The sequence below is a fragment of the Fundulus heteroclitus genome, chromosome 23 (assembly GCF_011125445.2).
Source record: "Fundulus heteroclitus isolate FHET01 chromosome 23, MU-UCD_Fhet_4.1, whole genome shotgun sequence".
Taxonomy (NCBI): Eukaryota; Metazoa; Chordata; class Actinopteri; order Cyprinodontiformes; family Fundulidae; genus Fundulus; species Fundulus heteroclitus.
The window spans coordinates 30,158,764-30,182,193 of NC_046383.1; the positions used below are offsets into that span (position 1 = coordinate 30,158,764).

Sequence of the window (23,430 nt, forward strand, 5' to 3'; positions counted from 1 at the left end):
CATGCCCCTGCTGACATCACTTAATGAGGCAGCTAATCTGAGGTAATTTGAGGACATACCTGGTCTTTTTCCTCTTTATTTGCCTTTTTTAAAATTACTTTCCGTCTTTTCTGCCAAAGTTTTTACTAACGCAAGCTGAACAGCAAGATTCCTGTGCCTCTTGTGATGACATCGTCCAAACAAACATGCAGCAAAATAAGTTGTTGTTTTTATTCAGCACGCCTTCTATAAACTTTGTATTTTGTGATATCCCAAGGTGAAAACTCATACTTGGTTCTCTAGCTTTGTTTTTATTGCTGGTTTACATTTGTTAGCGAAAAACGACGCACCGCTGGATAGTATCTTTAAATTATGTGACTGGCTGATCAGAAATGTTGTCAGATTTTAAAGTTTTAATCAGATTTTCTTTTAAATAGCACTTAAGAGAGGCTTCTTGAAGAAAGTAGAATGAACCAAACAAGGCTTTTGTAAAAAAGGAGTTTTATTAAGGGTAAAATGTAATTTCAACGGCAGCATAGTAATGTGTTTGTCATAAGCTATGTCTACATGCATAAAAATTTCACAATCGGGTTGAAAAGTATTTGGATTAAAAAACAAAAAATAATCAAATTGTACGGTTAATATGGGCACACAATCAATTAATCCGATCATAATGTGCGTGTATAAGCACCTGGCTTTATTCAGAATAGAACCACTAAGAAACACAGAAGAAGAAGTACTTCTGTCTTTGCTAAATAACAAATAGTAACCAAAGTAGTAGTGTACGAGTTTGTCTTCTGAGCGCTCAGACTGGACTTACACCAGGTTCTAATTACGGTTGAAATGTTACTGAATAAATAACAATTTTGAGCTCTTTTAGTGTTTTTGAATAGAGAGGTTGTATCGGCAGCCCAGCCAGTTTTGCTTCCCAACGTATTTCCGCCACTCAAAGCAGAATTACGTCACATTTACATCAGGCACACATGCACACTCAGGTCAGTTTGCCGCATTCAGAATAACTCGATCCTGACAAGCGTTTCCATGCATGCCGGCCGGATTATCAATCGGCATAAACCACCCTTTTCATTTCGACTGAGCTTAATCCGATCACAATATTGCGATTGCCGTGTTTACATGATGCATTTTTATTCCAATCGGCCCTTTATTCCCATTATTTACGTCCACATAAACGTAGCTATAGACAGCCAAACTTACAGGGTGGAAACTCACAGGCCTGTGAGAAGAGGAGCTCGAGATCCGGACTGTTTTTGAATCCAAAGATATAATATGATAATCGGATAAACGTGTGAATGTGGGAGTGTTACTGATTCTTAATAGATCCTTGTGTAGCATGATAAAGCCTGCTCTACATCTCACACCTGCCCTTGTTTATTCAGCTTCTTACAATTTACTACCTCTGCTGCTCTCAATAGTGATATTAAGAGCAACACATGTTTGTGTTGCTGGATGCGTGCATGTGTTCGGTACCTCACAGATGTCCTTGAGGTGTTTAATGTAGTGCCTCTCTGTGCTCATGATCTCATTGATGACGTTAGCCCTCATTTGGTCTCTGTTTTGAAGGGGGGAGCCCAGACACAGGCAGTCATTGGTCGGATCCAGGTGCCCGTTCTGCACCTCGCTGGTCCCCTCGGCCGGCTCTGCCGCACCGTCCTCCTGGTTCACCCACAGCTGAGGACAAATACGTTCACACACAGAGACACATTCATAAGAGCTCATATGCGCACTCTTGGGTTTAATGCAGAAATGTGATGGAAAAGCCTTCACTGCACGTATTTATACAGCACACTCCATACCTATTAGCACAACAAGATGTGTAAAATGCCTTAAAACAAATTCAAGCTTTTATTGCAGTAGCTTAATCTCACACGTAAAAAAAAAAAACTTGCTGTTTTTTCCCTTGAAAACGCATGTAACACAGTTATTAGCATCTCTGCTGACAGTACTTCACTAATAGGACAGTACCTAGTCCTCTGATTACATTTACCAAAGTTGGGGCATGCAAAGAAAGGGATTTTAGGGGCCATTGCCATTTGAGTCCGGGGTCCTCATCTATGCTCACTACTCTTCTGCTCAGCCACACAAGTTTTCAATAGGATTTAAGGTTTGGGACATAGATGCCTGGAGATGATGGAAGGTTGATTTTGGTGTCTGATGAACCGTTTCTTTGTTTATTTGTCCATAGGTTTTGCCTTATCATCCTACTGAAAGACTACCGTATTTTTTAGACCATAAGGCGCACCGGATTATAAGGCGCACTATGAATTAACGTGTCTATGTCCACAAATAAGGCGTACCGGATTATCACTCCGCACTTCAAAAGGGGAAGTAAAGTAAAATGTTCTTGAAATTAGTATTTTTCCTTGATTTGAGCAGGTGAATAAGACTATTCGCCAATAAGAGTTTTGCACTTAAAATAAGAACAGTTCATCTCCATCATCTTATTTCAAGTGCAGGATATCTAATTATCTTATTTTAGGGGTAAAAATGCTCATTCCATTGGCAAATAGTCTTATTTAGCTGCTCAAATCAAGGAAACATATTCTCATTTTAAGAAAATTCTACTTACATTTAGTTCCCTTTTTGCAGAGTGCCCCTCCACGTATACAGCTCTTTCCGGAGAGGAAGAGCTACACTGCAAAAAGGGAACTAAAAGTAGGTAAAACCCTCTTGAAATTAGTGTATTTTTCTTTGATTTGAGCTGGTAAATCATTCTATCTGCCAATGGAATAAGATTTTTGTACTTAAAATAAGAACAATTCATCTCTATCATCTTATTTCAAGTGCAGAATATCTAATTATCCTATTTTAGGGCTGGAAATTCTCATTCCATTGGCAAATAGTCTTATTTAGCTTCTCAAATCAAGGAAAAATATACTAATTTTAAGAAAATTTTACTTACTTTAAGTTCCCTTTTTGCAGTGTATCCATCTCTGTTGGGAGGACAGAGCAGTTGAACTACATTGCCCTGTTTCTAAGATAAGACCAAAATAAAAATATATTTTTTTATTGAATTAAGTTACTTGGTTTATTGTTGCAAGCGCTTACTTCGGGCTCGGGCTGCCTTACATGAATGCACTTCCAGTTTAGATATTACAGTCAGGCAGTCTTGTAGACAGCTCAGGGGTCCAATCAGGTAGTGACACAGTGTACCGTAATGCTCTGAAAAGCCATTGAGCAGAGTGGCTTTATTGCTAACCAAAGTCGTGCTTCCACATTGTAACACATTTTTGAGCGCATTGTACCACATAAAATCGGTCAGTAAGCACAACTTTAATCATATATAAGGTGCACCGGATTATAAGGTCCACTTTATGATCCTTATATAAGGTCCACAAATTTAAGGATTTTAAGTGTGCCTTATAGTCTAAAAAATACAGTACATGGTGACCCATTTTCAGTTTTCTGGCAGACCGCAAGGAGTTTTTATTTAAAATCTCATGAGGTTTCAAAGACAACACGGTTCCCGGGCCTTTAGAAGGGAAACACAGTCACAGATCCTCCACCATACGTAGCAGTGGGAGTGAGGTATTTTTTCATCTGTTCATTCTATGTTTCAAGCTATATCCAACTGCTGATGTTGTTGTTGTCAAAAAAGCTCAATGTTAGTCTGACCAAAGCACCGGATTCCAGCTAAAACCCCGGTAGAGTTTAGTAATGCCCATTTTTTTTGTTTGCGATATTACGACATACAGGCCTTTTCCTTGAATGCCCACCAAACAACAACTTGGCATCTAATCCACTCTTTTCTGCAATTTTTATTTTTTTACAATTAAGCATTGGAAATGTATAATTTTTCCAACCCTACCTCACTTGTAGCAAGACAAATATGGGTCTTTTAACCTGATTTGTCAGCTCAAGTTGTTTAAATGTAGATACAACCAAGTTCAGCTGCAAGAAGCCATTTCTTGTGGTCATCCTCTGACTGATGAAGATCAACAGTGACCCGCCTTGTTTGAATGGAACATCATTTTGTTTTTCTTATGTCGAACAACGGCTAACACAAATAGGTCTCAGCGCCTCGTAATTTTGACACCTCAGGGAAACAGAAAGTCAGTCACTGTGAACTAAATGTATCCTGACACTCTGATTGGACTTAAAAAAAAACTTATCATGTTTATAATTTAAGAATTATATACTTTATATATACTCAATTTAGAGGTTGAATAATTATTTTTCACCCTGTGAGATTCCGTTACTGCAGTAAACTGTGAACTTAACTTGTTAAACAGCTTTACCAAGTGTGGAGGACACTGTATGGTCAGCATTCTTATTGCTGAGGGTTAGTATCACGAAACTGTTGCAGTTGACAGTCACACGTTTGCAGAACATGTATCAGTCACACTTTAGCATGAACATGAATGCACACACAAACTACTTCCACTTTGTTTAGAGAGTTTGTTTGTATTCTTGGGACAGCGTCTCAAAAATTTTAGGGACATAGTGCCAATCATAACTGTTATGATAACCATGTTTCTAAAAAAAAAGAGAGAAGATATTCTGAGGAGATTTTAAGGTAAGTTACCTAGAAAGTATTTTCTTCTTTACTAAAGCTACGCACACCGACCCCCTTACACAATCAGGCAGTCTTGAAACTTTACACACACACACACACAAATCCACAAATACAGCTTGTTCCAGTCGCTCATATAAGGGGCCAAGTGAGCGTGGTTTGATTTGCCCAGCAGCCAACATCTGATGACACACAAAGTTTGCCAAGAGTACATCAAAGAACCGACATCTAGAACGGCAAACACAAGATGGGAAATGCAGCGCCACAGACAAGCAGAGTGACAGGTGGTTGAGCACTGACGGGAACTGGTAGTGCGGCAGTAAGACTGAAACGCAGTCAGAGTCAATAGTAAAAATAGTATTGGGGACAATGATTCACATTGGATGTACAGATAGCCATAAGTATGAAAAAGAAATCGTCCTGAAATGAAGTTCTTTTTTACGTGAGTACATTAGCAGAATTTTACTCTCGGCCGGCCAGAGGGCATTTCACACACTCTTTACTTTTGACTCATCAGTGGTGCCTCTCTGTTGACCCCTTTTAGGGATGATGTGATAACGCCATGGGTACATTAATGTCTGGTAATGTCGAGGGAACGCTGCGTGGACAGACTGGAGCGGGCGGGTGAGCGGGCAGGCTGGATGAGTAGATGGAAGCTGGGAACAACGCACCTTTGACGTGGTGTTTTGGAACCGTGGAGTTGCTATGGGGTTGATATAGAAAACCTGTTTTGTTTGGGGCTGAGGAGGGTGGGGTTCCACCTTGGAGAAAGAGAATGACAGAACAGAGAGATACTGTTTGGTTGACAGTCACTGAGCCTGTCTTTCCTGCCCTCTCAGGAGTGAATATGGAAGGGTGGACAGGTGGGAATGATCATGAGAAGAGTCTGGAGGGGAGATGGTTTTTAGTGGAGGGACTCCACCTACAGTAAAGTCACTAATTTACCGACACACTCCTCCTTTACTGGCTTAAATAATCCCTACAGGAACTTCTAAAGATATACAGTGCAATGCCTTACAAAAGCATTCTACCCCATTGTACTATCTTGTAATGTTACAACCACAAACGTAAAGCCCTGTGTTTTAATGGGATTTACACATACACAATCCATTTAGCTTCTAGTCCATTGCTTAGGTTCAAGTTCAGCTGAAAGATGGACCTTCATCCCACTCACAAGTCTTTTGCAGCCTCAATAAACTCTGAACTGCTTCGGTGCCCATGCTAAGGGAAGGCATCCCCACATGGTGGGGATGCCTTCCCCACCATGTGGGGATGGTTCTATGAGATGCTGATTGCTTGGGATTTTGTTTTACCATCTACCTAGGTCTAAAGTAAAGACTGTGACTACATTTTCATTAAAACAATACATTTTAAAAAAATAGCACATCCACAGAACGTCCAGGGAGGTGCTGAATAAAAATATAATTTTGTACTGAAAAATAAATATATGGTATAAAAAATAATTGTTTTAAAAATTTAGACGGGTGCAAAATATATAAATATTCTGGTTATGATGCCAATGTCGACACGAAAGGATTCTGCACCAATAGGATGAATAGGTTGAAATCGAGTGAGACAGAGCTCAGGCTTTGCCAGATCGTAGTAGTTCTGTGATAGCGCCGAGAAATTGCTTCTTCTCGCCGTTACATTTCTCAGATTGTAGCGGACCAAAAAAGAAGCAAAACGAGGGTGAACATCAGTCAAGCTTTTGAGCGTTGGTGCCGACTTATGGAAGCAAAGGGGCTCAGAAACCATGCAGAGGTTGCCACTTCCCTTCTGGACAGCTAAGTTAAATGTTTGCTAATGCTAACAAAAGGACCTGGCAACTGGCTGGCTAACAGTCTAACAGGAGGTTGGACTGTTTGACGAGAGCTGGTCAGCGCGAGTCTGCCACATACTGGCCAGGAGGAGTTAAACCTGTATCTATCTCCTTTAAACACAACGTTCTTCCTGACTCGTCTGCTGTGTTCTGCTTGGTCTTCACGATGCTATTTGTTCTCTAATGTCCTCTAATAAACCTGCGAGGCCTTCACTAAACAGCTGTGTTTATACTCAGGTTAAACTATATACAGGTAGACTTCATTTACTAATGTAAAGGTTGCAAATTTTTTAATGTAGGCGAATCAGAGCAATATAAATGAACAGCATATTTCTTAGACATTATTTTGAAAAAAGTAAAAAAAAAAATCATGTATCATTTTCTTTCCGCTTGACAATTTGCACTGCTCTCAGTTGGTCTATCACATTTATGCTTGTGAAAGTTTGTGGTTGTAACATGACAGCGTGTGAGAAGGTTCAAGGTGCAGCTATTCTTTTTGTAAGACACTGCATACAAGTGCTTTATTCGCAATGGAAGGTTTGCTATGATTTTGATGAGAAAAACGTTTAGAACAAATGTCTAAATAAATTCTACATATCAAGTTTGTTTATCAAGATCTTTTAAGCTTCTAAATGGACCAAGTCTTTCCTCCATCTGGTTAAATGACTTTCAGATTAGTTAGTTGGTTAAGAACGTTTCAAAGCTTGACAAGGAAATGTGTGAGCCATAATTCTGTTGTCAAACTCAAATTTTACACCTTTCAGCCATAACATTATGACCACCTGCTTAAGACCATGTTAATCCTTATTTTGCCACTAAAACAGCTCTGGCCCTGGCAATGACCATTGTCAATGCCCCTTGTTTGCTTGCTTCTTATAATCTCCTTAATAACGAAGTAGTTTAGGCTGCTTGTATGTTTTATTATTCAGCAAAATAGAGTACAGCTACAAATATAGAGTAATATGGTAATTAGAATGCTGTTATTTCTACCATATACACTTTTACCTCATCACAATGTTCTGGCTGTAAGGTGGAAATGGTTTAAAAATAGAAATCCTACAGCTGCTAATAAAAGAAAATACACAGGTAACTGCAGAAATGGGCAGTAGCTACACCAGGCTAATCTAAAAACACAGTCTTGCATGACTCCTATTAGGGTATGCAAGATGTCAAATCATCACAATATAGGCTCCAACAAAGGAAAATAAAGGAAAATTTTGTTAATCAAGGACAGGAGTTGAAGGTGAAAGCAAACACAAAATGAGAACCTCATTAGCATCTTTGCTTTCTTGTTCTTGGATATAAAGATGCTCAGCTAACATGTTGTCTCATCTCCTGGGTGTTGTGTACCCCTAAAACAAAGTAATATGCAACTCTGTTTATTCTCATGTGTGCATTAGTTTATGTGACTGTGTCTTTGTGTGTTTATCCCTTCAACTCTGTGTGCTCACATGCCAACGTTTCTGTATGTATGAAAGTGTCTGTTGGGTCAAGGTGTCATTGGCAGCCACAAACTCACCCGCACGAAGCTGGCAGGGAACCATCCTTCCTCCTCATCAATCTGGCCCCACCACCAGTCCTTGTTGGAGGCGTCCAGCACCTTTATGACGTCGCCGGCCTTAAACGCCAGCTCCCGATCCGCCATGGTCACATGGTCCCATACCGCCTCAGCGTTGACAACCGAGCCTCCACTTATCAACTAAGGGAGAAAGACAGGGGATCGGCTTTGTTTCATTCTGATCATATAAAAGAAACACTGAAACAGTGCAACACGGAAACGTGCGTAAACAGACAGTCATCAATGAAATGCACGCTTTAAGCAGTACAAAAATCTAATTTGATGCTCACTTTAATACAGTTAATGTGCCTCATTTTGGCCTCAACCTGCGTTAATCCTTTTTGCTACACCACTTTGATTGCTTATCCATGCACAACTGAAGGAGTCCTGTGACAATACAAAGATTGCAATGCAAACACAACACCAAAACAGCACACACGGTGCGACAAAAGGGAAAATGACACACAAAAAAAGCAACGCTTTTAATGTAGAAACAACACAGTGTCCAGAAACTATTTAACCGTCTCTTCACAGGGCTGTAACTGGCTCGATATGACATTATAATAAATACCAGTGGTGATGTGACATAACGGCGGAGAAGCCAAACAAATTTAAGGGATAACCTTCCTTCATGCGTTCAGCAGGGCTTGTTGTTTCAACTGCAAAGCAGTCCTCCACAAGTCATGGACCAGTGACTCATCAGATTCTACATATCGATTAGCAAATCATGAATAAATAATGTTGTACATCTTGTCGCACTAGAAATGAACAGTTACAGTACACAGCTGTGTGCGGGGCCAGGAGTAGCAGTATATAACAGAGAGTTCCTCGCAGAAATCCTCCATCCTCGCTTGGTCACCTCTTGAGCTTTTTCCCCATTTTGTTTCATTACGACCACAAAGTTCAGTTTGGCTAGTTGTGCAGAAAACTCAAAAGACCACATGATGCTAAGCTGGATGAAAATGTGTACATATTATGCCGATATCTTCTTGCAAATAATCTGAAAGGCGTTAAATCTGAAGAGAGTAAGTAGAACTGATTTGCTGACGTTAACCCTGAAAATACTTTGTAATATGTCTCTAGTTTCCATGTCCCTGCTGAAGTAAAGCATCCACCCAGAATGATGCTGCCACCAGCACGATTCTCTACGGGTATGGCGTGTTTGGTGGCAATCGTCTGTACACCCTGCATTTCGCATGTGGGCCAAGAAGTTCAATCTTAGTTTCATTAGCGCACATGTTTGCTGTGCGCCAACGATGGCTTTCCTCTACCAGGATTTGTGGAGGGGCGCGACTAACGGCCAACAGATTCTCCCACCTCAGCCGCAGATCTCTGCAGTTCTTCCACGGCTACCAGTTACTGCTAATTGACGTGGACAGCCCGACATCCTGGCCGGCTTGCATTCGTCCCATTCTCCATCCATTTCCAGAAGATAGACGCGAGAGTGCTCTTTGAGGTGGGATCTTGGTTATCGACCCTCACCACTCTGCTCACTCCGTTTGTCTGCGTGATGCTGCTCTTTATCTCACAACAAACCTCTCCGGTCTCTGCAGAACAGCTGCACCAAATGTTGTTTCCGGGTATCAGAGTAAAAGCGGGCTGCAACACGAATGCTGCAATATCCTATGTCGGCTATCACGTAAAAGCCCTGTAAAACACACTGTACCGCGTGTGGTTGCAACGTAAAAAATGTGTGTGTGTGTGTGTGTGTGTGTGTGTGGGGGGTGGGGGGTCAAAAGGTTTGAATACTTTTGCTCGGTTTTGTAGAAGTCTCGGTTAGAGTTAGATCCCAGAAGCCAGTAGGGTGATGATTAGGGGAACCGGAGAAGCAGAAGTTGCTCTCATTAAAGGAAGAATAGGCAGCAGACAATGTTCTGAAGACAGGGCCGAGTCTGACATCATCAGCCTACAGCCTCGCCATCCATCACGCTGGCTACTCGGCTTTCTGGCTTTGACAGCTACACGTCCATGCGTATCTGCACACGAGCCGCGCTCCCCGCTTTGTATACATTCACCCCTGTTTACGGCTCCGCGAGAGACGCGTCTAAAATTGTTCTCCCCCCGCAGTAGTGTTCATGGGCATCCTACAGTTCAGAGCTAACCATGCGTCCACTCCCCGGGGCTGTGGTCAGAGCAGCCAGGGCTAACCAAGCCTGACAGGCGAGGCTTAAGCTCCAGGTAAGGAGTTATTAAAGGCCGGGGGACAACCGTGTCCCATGGATGGGTGAGGAATTTGTTATATTCCATTCAGGCGTCTGTGTTTTTTCTTTTTTTAAATCAAACAAGCCATATTTTTTTGTTATAATGTAGGCTGACTTAGTCTGATTTATTGATGAATCATCAAAATGCCACATCTCTAGTACAGAAAAATATTTTCTTTCTTCTGCTTCTGCAGTGTTTTTTTTCTTTTTCTTTTTTTAAGAGTTCCCCATGCGGTTCGGAGCTCTCGGGCCTCGCCGGTCCTTCAACCTGTACACGAGCCCACGTTCACCACAGCTCACCATGGCAGCTGCAGGGGATGTGAGCCAATCAGGGCAGAGGAGTGAACACAAGGGGGAGGTGTCCGCGCCTGCACGGCGAGGAACAGCCGTTGTCATGGTGACAGATGAGGATGCTTAACTGATGCTGACAAAGATGATGGGATGAGGCAAGGACACTTAAGGATGCACTAGAATATGACCAAATTTGGGGAGCGCGTGAGCTGTCACAAGCGGCGAGCGAGGCCCATGAGCGAGAGTACAATCCCTCTGCTGTTCGGTTTCACACCCACGAACCTGTCACCTTTGAATGCAAAGCCAGGTGACGTCCGATTTCAAGCTTCGGGGCAATATTGACATCGAGCAGGTAGGTGTCACTGCCAAATGAGGGTTACGGTGCCGATAGTTGTAGCACTTGGAGCGGCGTTTCCCAACCCTGGTCCTCGAGGCACGCTGCCCTGCATGTTTTAGACGGTTTCCCTGCTTGAACGCACCTGATTCTGATGATTTACGGTTCAGCAAAAGCCTGTTAATCAGCCATTAATTAAAATCAGGTGCGCTTAAGCAGGGGAACATCTGAAACACGCGGGGCGGTGTGGCTTAAGGACCAGGGCTGGGAAACACTGCTTGGAGTATCTCAAAGCTGGTCGGAAAGAGAACTGTATTTCACCAAATGTTAACATAAGAAAACCGGCACACGACTGATTGTGCACGGCCTGATAAGCTTAATTAAGATAGAACAGTTATGCAAAATTGAAAACGAAGCTGTAAAAATGATCTAATTCGCATTATTTAGAACGGAGAAGACAACGATTATTGCTTCTCTCAGGGAGCTGACGGGCAGTTTGCAGCAACAAGTGTGTGTGTGTGTGTGTGTGTGTGTGTGTGTGGGGGGGGGGGGGGAGAAAACGGCAGCCACTCCGGTGCTTTGTCATGTCATTAAGAAACTTCAAACGCTACAAGCGTAGTAACTTAACATTTCAGCCCCTGCTCTACCTCGATACCAACAACGCAGTGGCTTACGCATTCAAGTCAGTCTTGTTCCCCCTGCACTTCCACCTCCCATCGCACTCCCAACACCACTCCATTTTAAACCCCATTCAGCACGAGCACAATCTCTCTAGTCCCTACTAATGGACTGTAACAGAGACGACACACAGAAAGAGAAAGTGAGACAGGACATTTGCTGCCCATACCCCCCCAACCCCATCCCGCCTCGCTCTCCTTTGCCTCATTCCTTCATCTCCCAAAAGGAGATCGGTCCTGCGCTCTCCAGCATATCGCATCCCTTGTCCCTCCACATGTCTGAATAAATTAAAAGCATTACATAATCAATCTTCCCCCAATTCCTCTAGAACACCCCCATACCTAGCCTGATCACTTATCATACGGCAAACGCGACGAGAAACATGCGCTCGTTATTACCTGTTCGTCTGTCCGCTCTCACCGTTACAGATGCAACGTGAAGCCTCAGGGAGCTCAGAGTCCCCCCGGTAAACTGCAAATGTCTATTTGGGTCAATGCAAATAACACGCAGACAAATCGGTCCCCCCACCCACCCCCCAACACAGAAGCATATGGCAAATACTTTCTTATTTTGATGCTGGCAAATATGCGAGCGTGAAGAGCGGATTCACTTGCTCGTGTCATCTTTGCAGTTCAACACATCAGCATTCACTGCACTGGCAGATCCGCTGCATTCCAACATCCTCCCCGTCTCCGTCCACAGCACAGCTCCACCAAAACACCTATAGCATCCCCCGAGCAGACGCACGCGTGCCTAACGTCCGAGCCTTACCATGTTCGTGGCGTGCAGCTGTTCGGAGAGCGCATACATGGAGAAGTCCAGCTCACTCAAATCCTCATAACGGAAGCCCTATTTTTAGGGAAGCTGTCGAGGCGACGGTCCTCCGCAGATGGGGGAAGTGACAAGGCGCCGCTATCCCTGAGAGAGGTTTCTCTATACCAACGCGCCGAGCGAGTCTCGCGGTCCGTCCTCCCTGTGTCTGCCAGCCCTCTTATGTAATACACTTATACCCTGAGTCTGGGAGCCAATCAAAGACGCTCCCCTCAGAACCGGTGAGAAACACACGCGCGTCCCCACACAAAACGGCCATCTCGCTCACTCGCTCGCTCGCACACCATCTGCACACCGACACCTCTGGCTGAACGGCACACAGCCCAGCACAGCTCTATGTTGAAGGTACCTGCCCAGGAGGAATTACACACTCAGTGAGGAACAACAGGTAGCCCCCAGCCAAGACCATCGGTCGGATGCTACGTGCCATGCTGACGTGTGAACACACATCTGTAATTAGGGCAGGAATCATCAACCCAGCAGTTGATGTTATGATCTTGTGTCTTCTTCTTCTTCTTTTTTTTTTTTTTTTACATAAGTAAATGTTTTGGGTCCTGTAAGGTCACAGCTAAGTAGGATGTTAATGTGATGTGCCACAGGGTTGACAACACCAGCCTACTGTACATGCGCTGACGTGTGATGGAAGTATCTGTGTTCTCTGTCCTGTCATACAACCTGGGCTGATCTTAAGCAGAAGGTTTGGAGGACTGGGAATCAAAGGTTTTGGAAGCATAACATTTTGTTATTTCTATAAAAAAAATATTTGAATAAATCTACAAACGCATGGGGCAAATGCACAAAGGTGCTAAATGTGTCCAAATCAGAGTTTTGTTCGTCCTTCTAATCCTCACTTCTGAAACACCGAGGCAGAACTGCTCCCAAAATAGCTACACCGAGCAAACAGCGGCTCTCCGCGCTGACGTAGGCTGCCCTCATTTAAACGAGGCCCCGACGCATGCACCTACTGCCGAAGCCGGCGAAATGAATGTATGTTTATGTAAATAAGTTGAGCAAAGAGCTTCACGTTCTCGAAGACCAGGCCAATTGCGTAATGCAGATCATGTAGAAAAATACCCTCTGCTGAAAGCAGGGATGGTGAAAAGGCAAAACAGCAACCTGCCGCATGAATGACATTACAAAAAAGAACTTAATAATAATAATTTAGCTAACGTTTTTTTTTATAATTAAACAAACTGGATGAATTATGTGAGAAAATGGTGATGTTGCTTTTTTTGAACGCGGAATACTGAGTCGCGTTCCCACAGATCTTTTACGAGCAAAGGTCAACAAACACAACTCAGATATAGGTAGACTTAAATAAGGTGCACTGAATAATCTTTGTCTCGCCTGGCCGCTGCACCAAGCGTGAGAAACAAGGGACAAAACCAACAAAACTTTTTGAATTTGCTAAGTCAAATTAACCAGATTTAATCATGCACAAGCATATGGGCTCTGCTCTCATATTACTATATGTTAGCACAGCATGCATTTTTATAAACTACACCGAATCATTTTAATTTAGTTTTATTTTGTTGCAAATAACGCCTTTTATAAAATGAACCAGCTAAATTGGTGCCTAATTTCCGCATCTTTTATAATCTGAAACACCATTTATTGATTTAGAAATGCCGTACTGGCATGATTGTCACATTCAGATGTTTTTTTTCCTTAAAGATTTGATGAATACTTTCGTCAGGTCAAAACCAGGAGTTCTCTTATAGTTAAAATAGTAATCATTTTTCTTTAAACTATTTAATGTTTAAAGGGGACAACTGCAACTGTAGACAAAAATAGATGCAAATTACTCCAATCTGCAGGGGCTGATGGCCATGTTAGCTTCTGCGTTTATATGGCGCTCTCAGCTTCAGGAAGCCGGAGTCGAAATAAACAAGGTATAACACAGACTCCAAAAATGGAGGAAATTGTAACTTTCTCTCAAAGACGGCTTCAAAGAAATCAGGAGCGATTTATCAATTTGCGAACTTGTCTGTACTTGTGTGCTCGCATACATGTGAAACGTCATCAACGTCATCAACGTCAACAGCATCATCATCAACGTCATCAACGTCAACAACGTCATCAGCTTTGAAATGTGCTGAGATTCGGAGCAGCGCTGATCTGCTGACAACCGTTTTCATGCCTGCAGGCCCGGCAGACGGTTGGATTGTTTAACCCATTTAACTGCAGCCTGTACACTTTCTGTATGAGTGTGAAGCTAATGTATTAAAGATATAGTTGGTAATCCTGTTTTTGTTATACTGGGTGAAATGGTCCTTCCACCCTGACAGTATTCAATACATTATGTATTCAGAAAAAAGGAGGTTCAAAAATTAGATCTCTGTGGGAGCTGCAGGCCTGTAAAAACTCTGACCTACCCCTGCTATTCGCACTGAAAGGCAGAGATTGGTCAGAGGTTTGGTTCTGCTCTCATTCTCCTCTCTCCCTCAAGCTCCGGGGGTATCGCCTTATCTATTGGTTGTCCCACACGCCAATCATTCTGACGCGCTCACGTAACGCCAGAGCTCGTTCCTTGTTAGTTTCCGCTTCCTGGCTGCGCATCTGCACTTCTAGAGATGATGTATCCGGTTAGCTTAGCGGCTAGGTTAGCTTCGGTGTTAGCCGTTCATTGTAGCTCCGCTGCTCTCACCGTACGCTTTGAACGAGGCTGAGAGTCGCACAAAGCAAACCGCGTAACCAGTTTATAAGAAGAAGTGGAAGGCCTCAGTAAAAAGAAACAAGATCAGAGTGTATTTCTGAGATTTTTTCAGGTGATCCACTGAGGAGCGGAAGAGCAGGTAAAGACGATCTTGCGCATACGCAGTTATTCAAAAAGGGACTTTACTACGTTTCTTACTTATATTTCCAGGAAAATTGCCTATGCTTTCTCTAAGCATGTCTGCGCAGCGAAGCATTTTTCTGAGAGTCCTCAATGTTTGATAGACAGAAAAATGGCATGCTGTAACACCGAAAGGATTTGTGAAAAAAAAATTAGGGACTTGTTTTATAAACATTAAAGGCTCCTCCTTAGAGGGATTTAGGAAAAAACAAAAATGACTGTTTCTGGCCTACTTTTTAAGACTGCTAAAATACGTGTGGCTCTGCTCACCCCGACAAGTTTAAAAAGTTAGCTATGTCGCCACGGTTTTTCCTTACAATACAAAGTTTATTGGTCTTCCTGGCATTTTTTTTTGGCATAGCAAGAAACCCATTTTTAATACAGTGCCTCTTAACGATCAAAGAGAGCACTTGCGATTATCCTAGTACAAAATAAGTGCACCTGTCTCCTGGCTTTTTATGTTAGCCTAGTTTATTAAAGTGAACTCTTTATAATTTTCCAATTTTCATGGTTTTATGCAGGCAGCTCTGCATGAGGAGAGACCACAGCTCCAGGTTTGGATGCAACTTCCCAAAATCTCTCAAGGAGCTCTCAGCTCTCTTCACCCGTCCTGCCATCGTCTACTGCACTGTCTCCTCATCTTCTTTTACAAATAATTATATTAACATTTGCTTTTGATAATAAAGTCCGAGCGATGTGCATGTAAATGCCTGTCAGGATCAAGTTACTACAAATGTGGCAAACTGACCCGAACGCGCATGTGAGCCGGACGTAAACGTGACGTATTTCCGAGTTGTTGAGTGGCAGAAATACGTAGGGAAGCAAAACTGTCGGGGCTACCGATAGAACTTTCAATTTGAAACATTAAAAGAGCTCACAATGATAATTTATTCAACAACATTTCAACCATAACTACAACCAGGTGCAAGTCCAGCCTGGGTGTTCGTACACTACTACTTTCTTTACTATTTTCTGTTGTTCAGCAAAGACGGAAGTTCTTCTTCTGTGGTTTTTTAGGGAAATTTGATAACTGCGTATGTGAGACTGGTTCTATTCTTAATAAAGCCAGACGCATATACACACACATGATCGGATTAATTCATTATGTGCCCATATAAACATTACAATTCGATTATTTTTTGTTTTTTAACCCGAATACATTTCAATCTGATCGTGAAATTTTGCGCATGTAAACATAGCTGCTGGTAACAGAAGTCTGAAAAGGTATTATGAGGAGGTGAAACACCATTATTTACCCGGTAAAGCTTTGTTCTGACCAAAAAGAAAAACTTTGGTTCATTGTTTTTTATTTTTTTATATAGTTTCAATTTAGTATTAACACTTCTTTCTTATCAACAATGTATATTTGATATTTGTCAGGTTAAAATGTTTCTTGTATTTTTCTATCCATAATAAATGTGAAAGTAGTCACATTTCCAAGTAAAACCATATCATTTACTGAAACTCCAGGAAAGATCCGCATCTTTTATAATCTGAAACACCATTTATTGATTTAGAAATGCCGTACTGGCATGATTCTACCATTCAGATGTCTTTTTCTGAAAGATTTGATAAATACCTTCGATCTTCGAAAGATCGTAGCTGAGCGGTGACATCATAAACTAGGCTCTGTTGGTACGGCAGAGCCGCCGTATTGCGTCCTAGCGCCCTCGGCAAGAACTCGGCTGTTACTGGCAAGTGTGTACTTGCGTAAATGGGTACTGAGAAAGGCCCTTGGTTGTTTTGTGTTCAATTTTCATGCAGACAATCGATACGCAACTGTTTAAACAGGATGTTGTCACAACCTCACCACCAGCCTAACCCTCCACTCCAGACCCATCAGAAGTAAGAGCAGCAAACTTTAAGCAAATTCCCCACGCATCCTTCTTTGTCTTTTGGTGTATCCTAACAAGTGTCCCACATCGCCACATAAAGGCCTGGCATACTTACTACAAACGTTTAGTTCATGTTTTTGTATCGATGAAGACATCTTTCTCAACCATCATGACAGGACAAACCAAAGGATTGTTTCCCAAAAACTCAAGAGCGGATGTGTACCGAACTATCAATCAACTATAATTTACAGGCGTTGAAAAAACTTGTGTTGGTATACGGCCAAAACGGGCTTCGGCCCAGGAGGCCGTGACCTCGTAAAAAAACGGCCCAGCATACAACACTTGCCACTTTAAGCACAGACACAAAGAAGACAAAGCACTCTGGCGTGAGTGTCAAACAGCACATACAATATCTTAAAAAAAAAATCCTAGCCAGTTATATCTCTATAAATAGGCCTGTCGTGGACGGCTATGGGAAAGGCTTTTAGCATATCTATTTCTGACATTCATACAACATTCATGACACCTGCCTGCAGTCCTTTCATTACACTGTGGAAAGAAAAGGAAAAACGTGTTTTTCTCTCTTTCTCTCTCATCGCAGTCTGACAAAGCTTTCTAACTCTGAGGATATTCCGTCCGCAACAAACGTTAAGATATAATTCCACACCTGCGTCCGTCGCCACGGAACGAACAGGTTGCACACGGGTGTCAGGTGGAAATTGTGCAGACCGGACAAACGAGAATATTGGGGGCTATGAAATGGGAGCTGAGTTTAGCTGAATCTAAAATGGGGGAAACCTGGAGTGATGGAGGCCCTCCTTTATTAGGCCCAGCCCTGCCTGCTGTCGGTTACTGCTCAGCTGAGATCACAATGATCCTCCAGAGCAGCAGCCGGGGGCCTCTCGCTTGCAACGCTATTTGCCAGAAATATCACATTAACTTCTGCACAGAGATCACTGAGCAGCTATTAGCTGCCATGTTGTGAATGTGGCCATGGTGGATCATAACAGAAAGAGGAAGAAGAAAAAAAAAAAAAAACACAAGTCCTGACGCAGCAGCAGCTAGGACAGGGTTAGGAAAAACCAGATTCATTTTCATCTTTTAAAAAAACAATAACATTGCATGAGAAATGTCTGAATACACAAGACGGGGGGGCAGAGGAGGATCGACATATTTAGGGGCTGTGTACGAGGGGATATGGATTTCCTGTAAGCACAGAGAGGGCGCAGAGCATCACCAGACCTGGATCCGCACAGCTACAGCCACCACTAGACAACAGCAGCTATCACAAACGGTGAGAGGACACCAGACATAACGAAGGTTTGGGAAGGAGGGGGAGGGGGGTAAGGGGAGGTGGGGAGGGGGGGGGGGGACACAGAAATACATTATGTTGTACCAACGTCATTCATTTCAACGCGTAGCCGTGATGGAGCGCCGGGTGTCCCCGCTCTCGACCAACGCGCACCGCTTTTCTCTCCTCTCCAGAGCGTGGTGCGCTGCGAACCGGGCCCCGAGCGCAGATCCATTAACGAGTACCGAGGATGAACATCAACAGCACGTTCACAAGCACCAGAACCGCGATCACCGTGAACACCGCGCACGTCTGGACGTCCAAGGCCATGGCGCAGCGCTGCGGGCCGATGCTGAGAGGGGCTCTCTGTTAACGGCTTGTTCCCGGCTCTCACTCCGCCCCCCCTCCCCGGGTCTAGACGCGAAGCTTCAAAGCGGCCGAGAAATCCACCATAACCGATGAGGGAAGAAACGTAGAGAGTGGAGGGAGGGGAGCGCAAAAAAAGAAAAAAGAAAAAGAAAAAAACGTCTCCCTATGCCTCTTCACAATAGCGTTTCGCAAAGGCACGGGAAGAGATGCATCATCCTCACCATCATCATCGTCATCAGTCTGCACCGCGATCTCTGCCCGCTAGTGAACACCTGTCGGTGTCTTAGCCTCTTCCCCTGCACTGACCGACAGCCAGGCCAATAGATTCCCAGGGCTGAGAGGAGAGAGGCTGTGCGCAGGCTGTTCGCAGCTGCTGAGCAGCCTTCCGGTGAGCGGGGACCAGGGGGAGATGTTCCGGGAGCCTGAGAGAGGCGGTCCTCCAGTTGATCAGCGCTCTGCTGCTGGACTACCGGCTTCAGACATCACCTAGAGCCGGGGGAGGGGCACGCAGCCAGCCAGCCCCCCCTTTCTGACTGTATCGACCACCGAGACCACAATCATAACCTCATTCATCTCCCAGCGCCGTCTAAAAATATCGCGCGGCTGCTGCGGTGATTTATGATTTATCATTAGCGGCCCGATGTGAGGGAGGATGAAGGTAAAACGGGAGTTCAATCAGCGTCTCATTATCATACTACTCTATTGGCATGATGTCAGCCCTCATTCCAGCTTTTTTTTTTAATTTTTATTTCTTTATTTTTATCAGGTGCAGTGATGGAAACAGATGCTATGCTGACCAATTGCACCGAGGTGCCATCTCCAAGATGCATCAGAGAGCACTTTGAAAGATTAACCAAAGTTTTTTTAATCACCTGCTTCACATGAACTACTACCAACAGACCATAACACTATCAGCAATCACTCAATTACACACACACAGACTCTGACATAATCTAAGCCTTTGTGATAAGTCGGTTTAAATTGTGTTTCCTGCAGGTCACCATGCGTCTGCAGGGTGGCTTTAACTAGACGCCTAACATGGAGTTTTTACCGTTCTTCACAAGAAATGCTTTTCCGCGTTAACACAAATAATTCATTTTTTGTGAGTTTTTGTGAGCTTAATTTCATAATGGAGAAAGTTCGTTTTCTTCTAATTCACTGACACAAATGTCTTTTTTTTTATACATTGATTTGTGAGACAAAACAGCTTTAAAATGCAAATGTTTTATGTTGGATAAACTAACGATGTTACATTGTTTGTGTTTATTGTGTTTTTTTATTTATTTATTTTGTGTGTGTGTGTGTGTTAACAGTCTGTTCTACAGTTACAGAAATGTCAATTTATACCCACAAGACAATGAAAAGAAAAAATATCAAAATCAAAAGTGGGTTTTGAAGCTCCAGCTAAGACGATGAGGTCATGACAGCTTCAGGTCACTTCGCCCCTTTACCAGTTTGCTCTCCTACATTTTTTTTACCCAACCTCCTTCTATTTCATACCCATACTTGATAAGCATGATCTTAACCATGGCATAGCAGATTTCTTTTATATCTAATAGACCAATTATGAACAAAGTTACTTGTAAAAAACGCTCAAATGTCAAGTGTTTTTACAATTTGATTGTGTAATACTTTCTTAAGATCTGTTTCCATTGGTTGGTTGCAATCCGAACGTAGGCCCGCTGACTGTCATAAAATACAAGAGATTATAACTGATCCCATTAAAATAATCAGTAATGAGCCGGTGGATACAAATAAGTGAGGAAGCAAAATTACCAGCACAGCCGTGAAAGGCAGGAGAAAACTCCTCGGGACAATTGGCAACCTGTGATTTTCCACTCCGGCACATATTTGCTCATACAAATAATTATCAGGGGAAGATATGCTTGAGAATAAAGATTTTCATTCTAATTTAAAACCTCCGAAAGAAACAGCACCCTGCTTTTAACGTGGGGCCTCAATTTCAAAACATCTTTTATCAATCCAAACTTCAACTTGCATCTTTTGTGCAAAGCCCAGACCTTTTCTTTTGTTCCTTCCCCTCTGCTTCATTTTTAACAGCGACCAGTCATCATCACTGATCCTCATCACGGACGTCAATTAGCTACTAGTACCATGTCAAGATTTTCTTGCAGGTTTCTTATCCGGATTTATTGTTTGCCCTTCTTTCTCCGTGACGCCGGAGGAGGAACGTTGCAACGTTGCAGTTGGCACCGAATGAAGTAAAGCGAGAAACTCAGCAGTGACAGTACCCGGAGTGTGAAACAAAGCCAAGAGTGACTGCTTTTAGCAATAGTTTCCAAAAGACCTCACATTGAAAGGAAGAAAAAATAAACAAACATTGGATGTAGATGACTTATAGAGCTGATGGGCGACATAAAAATAATTCAGCTGACTAGTTTCTTAACTAACCAGAAGACCAGCGTACCACTCCAGGGCTTCTGACTGCTGTGCAGGGTTTTATTAAACCTCGCCAGCTCAACTCATAACCCACTATGACACCGTGCCTAAAGGATGGATTATTGCCAACCATTCTTGCTTGAGTGCAGACGAGGGAAATATTAAGCGTTAGAAATAGAATAAAAAGAGTTTGCCAAGTATTAGCCCTTGCTTTGCAGTGTGGGTCTATTGGAAACTGTTAGGCTGAAGATTCTCCACATGGATTAATGAGGGAAATTTATGAGCGTGTAAAAACCACACCACACGAAACCGAGGGGGAGGAGTGGAATCGAGCTTTTAGGCAATCATGGCCTCACATAAAAGCTGCTATAAAGTAGATATATCAAATATATCAAACACAGAAATGCTAAATAACAGGGCTTTGCGGCCGTAGTTCTGTTTAGCCTTCATCCAATCCCACCGCATGTTTTTCTTTAGGAGCTCAGGAAACAGCGCAGAGTTAACGGGCTGATTTGTTTTGCACTCCGACAACCGAAAACAGAACACACGAGCCGCTTTTTACAGTTTTTTACTTTATTCGAACAACACATGTGAGCAAAGAGAGGGTTAGATGAGTAAATAGATGTAAAGGGCTGGCAGAGAGCAGAGCACCAATGTGACGCGTTGACGTCACGGACATGCTAATAAGCGCCCGTGTCATCTGGTGACATTTACATCACAGTTTCCACTGACTTTAGCCGCGTTTCTCATAAAAAAACCCTCCTTTTTGTGGACTGAACTTTGACCTACTCGTTAAAAAGTGTGAACTCGCTTCGAGGATTTAGCTGAATTGAAGTTTTTACTTGCAGACAAACAGGCTTCCTTGCTTTGTGGGGTTTCCTGAGGATTTACTAACCCTACACAAATAAAGCTGTTGAAATGAGCACAATTTAACGCCACCGATACAGTACTGGCCTATTTTTATGTCAACTAAATATGGCACAGTAGCTTTTCACGCCACTGTTCTAATGAAAGACATTCCCTGTTTGTTCTGCATGCTATAAAAAAAAAAAAGAAAAACAGGCAGTCGTTTAGAGTATTTCCACTACTATGTTGGTCCCAGCGTCTTTGGAAATGCCCTTATCAACCTGCTGGGGCTTTATTACTAAAAAAGAATGAAACTGCTGCTACTTTCCATTGTAGACCAAGGCAAATATTTCTAAAAGTCTTCCAAATAGTTCAACTTTTTCCTAATGCAGTATTTAAAAAAAACATTTTTTATTCTTGTGATCTTTACTTCTGAAATATTCAGTCCGTTTGTGATGATGTTTTTTTGTTCTCTGTCCTGTTTTAAAAGTTACACCAACCAGACAGCAGAGTCTCCCCACAATACTCATACCCCTTAAACTTCTTCTCACCTTGCATTGCATAAGACACGTTATAACACCAACATTCTGCCCTTCTGGGAGGTTTTTATATGACAGGCTGACACAAATTGCGCTACAATGGCCCGGCTCTGTGGTGAGACCTGAAAGCTGAAGTTCACAGATCTATGCTGGTGAAGATTCTCAGTCACCCAGGTCATGGTCATTCCAAAAAAAAGGTAAAAAACAAAGCAACTGGACTTGTTTTCCGTAGTTGAAGATGTTTCAATTAATTTTTGAATTGAGAAAGCTTCCTGGAGAGGAAGCGAAACGTCTTCAACTACGTCTCCAGTTGCTTTGTTTTTTACTTTTTTTTTTTGGAATTCACAGATTCTATCCACTCGTTGTTAAGCTAGCGGAGATGTACTCCAAAGTTGAGCAGCTGGGCTCGCAAACAACGGTGAACCTCCATAGTCAGACGGGGCTGCGACTGTGGTAGTTTCAAGGTGCTAAACCATCTGTGTCACGTCGAAACATCCTGTTTGTGATAACGTTCGATAAAGTTTGTATGTCTTTTTTTTCTTTTTTTTCTTTTTTGTGAACAAACTTGTACCATAGGGTGCATTTCTGCAGCTACAAACAAAGATCTGCGCTGTAAGGCAGTAAACACGAGACGCCCTTGACCCAGAAAGACACGGTGACACATAGTCTAAAAGAGCCACGGCTCTTACACACAGTGACTACCCTCTGAGTCTCCTGCACACTGTAAAACCGACACAACAAGAGCACGCCTTATGCTCTGAGCAAACAATCAAAACAGCCAGAACCTGGAACTATTAACGCAGCCTCTCTTTATTGCTCAACGGTTCCAATTACTGCTTTCACCGTGAGCCGACGTCTGCGACCACAGTGGCGGGGCTGATTTCTGTGAGCAAACGGCGTGGCGGTGTGGGACATACCAAGCATATTGATTAGGAATGCTGGCAACGCGCATTATGCTTTGGGAGTGTTCTGAGAAGTTTTAGTGGATGTTTTGATACTTCCCACCCCCACAAAGCAGCGCTGCTGGAATGAGCCGCAGCAGCCGAGAATCCGGGTCGAGTGTGGCCGATGTCTGTTTCCAAGCAACATTTC

General features: G+C 42.9%; 1 protein-coding gene across 9 annotated transcripts in view; it reads right to left on the reverse strand.

Moving 5' to 3' along the window:
- The window catches only part of LOC105931278 (rho guanine nucleotide exchange factor 9), a 73,781-nt gene that overhangs the window by 19,411 nt on the left and 30,940 nt on the right, over positions 1–23,430 (reverse strand). For 4 of the 9 annotated variants that reach the window (XM_036127023.1, XM_036127019.1, XM_036127021.1 and 1 more), the window contains 3 exons: positions 7,849–8,028; positions 5,182–5,271; positions 1,468–1,668 (listed from right to left, as the gene is read on the reverse strand). In XM_036127023.1, the coding sequence (XP_035982916.1) occupies positions 1,468–1,668; positions 5,182–5,271; positions 7,849–8,028 (471 nt within the window). Of the gene's footprint in view, positions 1–1,467; positions 1,669–5,181; positions 5,272–7,848; positions 8,029–12,162; positions 12,683–18,289; positions 18,473–18,774; positions 19,026–23,430 lie in introns of those variants that run through there. The other 5 variants (XM_012869891.3, XM_012869889.3, XM_036127024.1 and 2 more) reach the window with 5 other exon arrangements.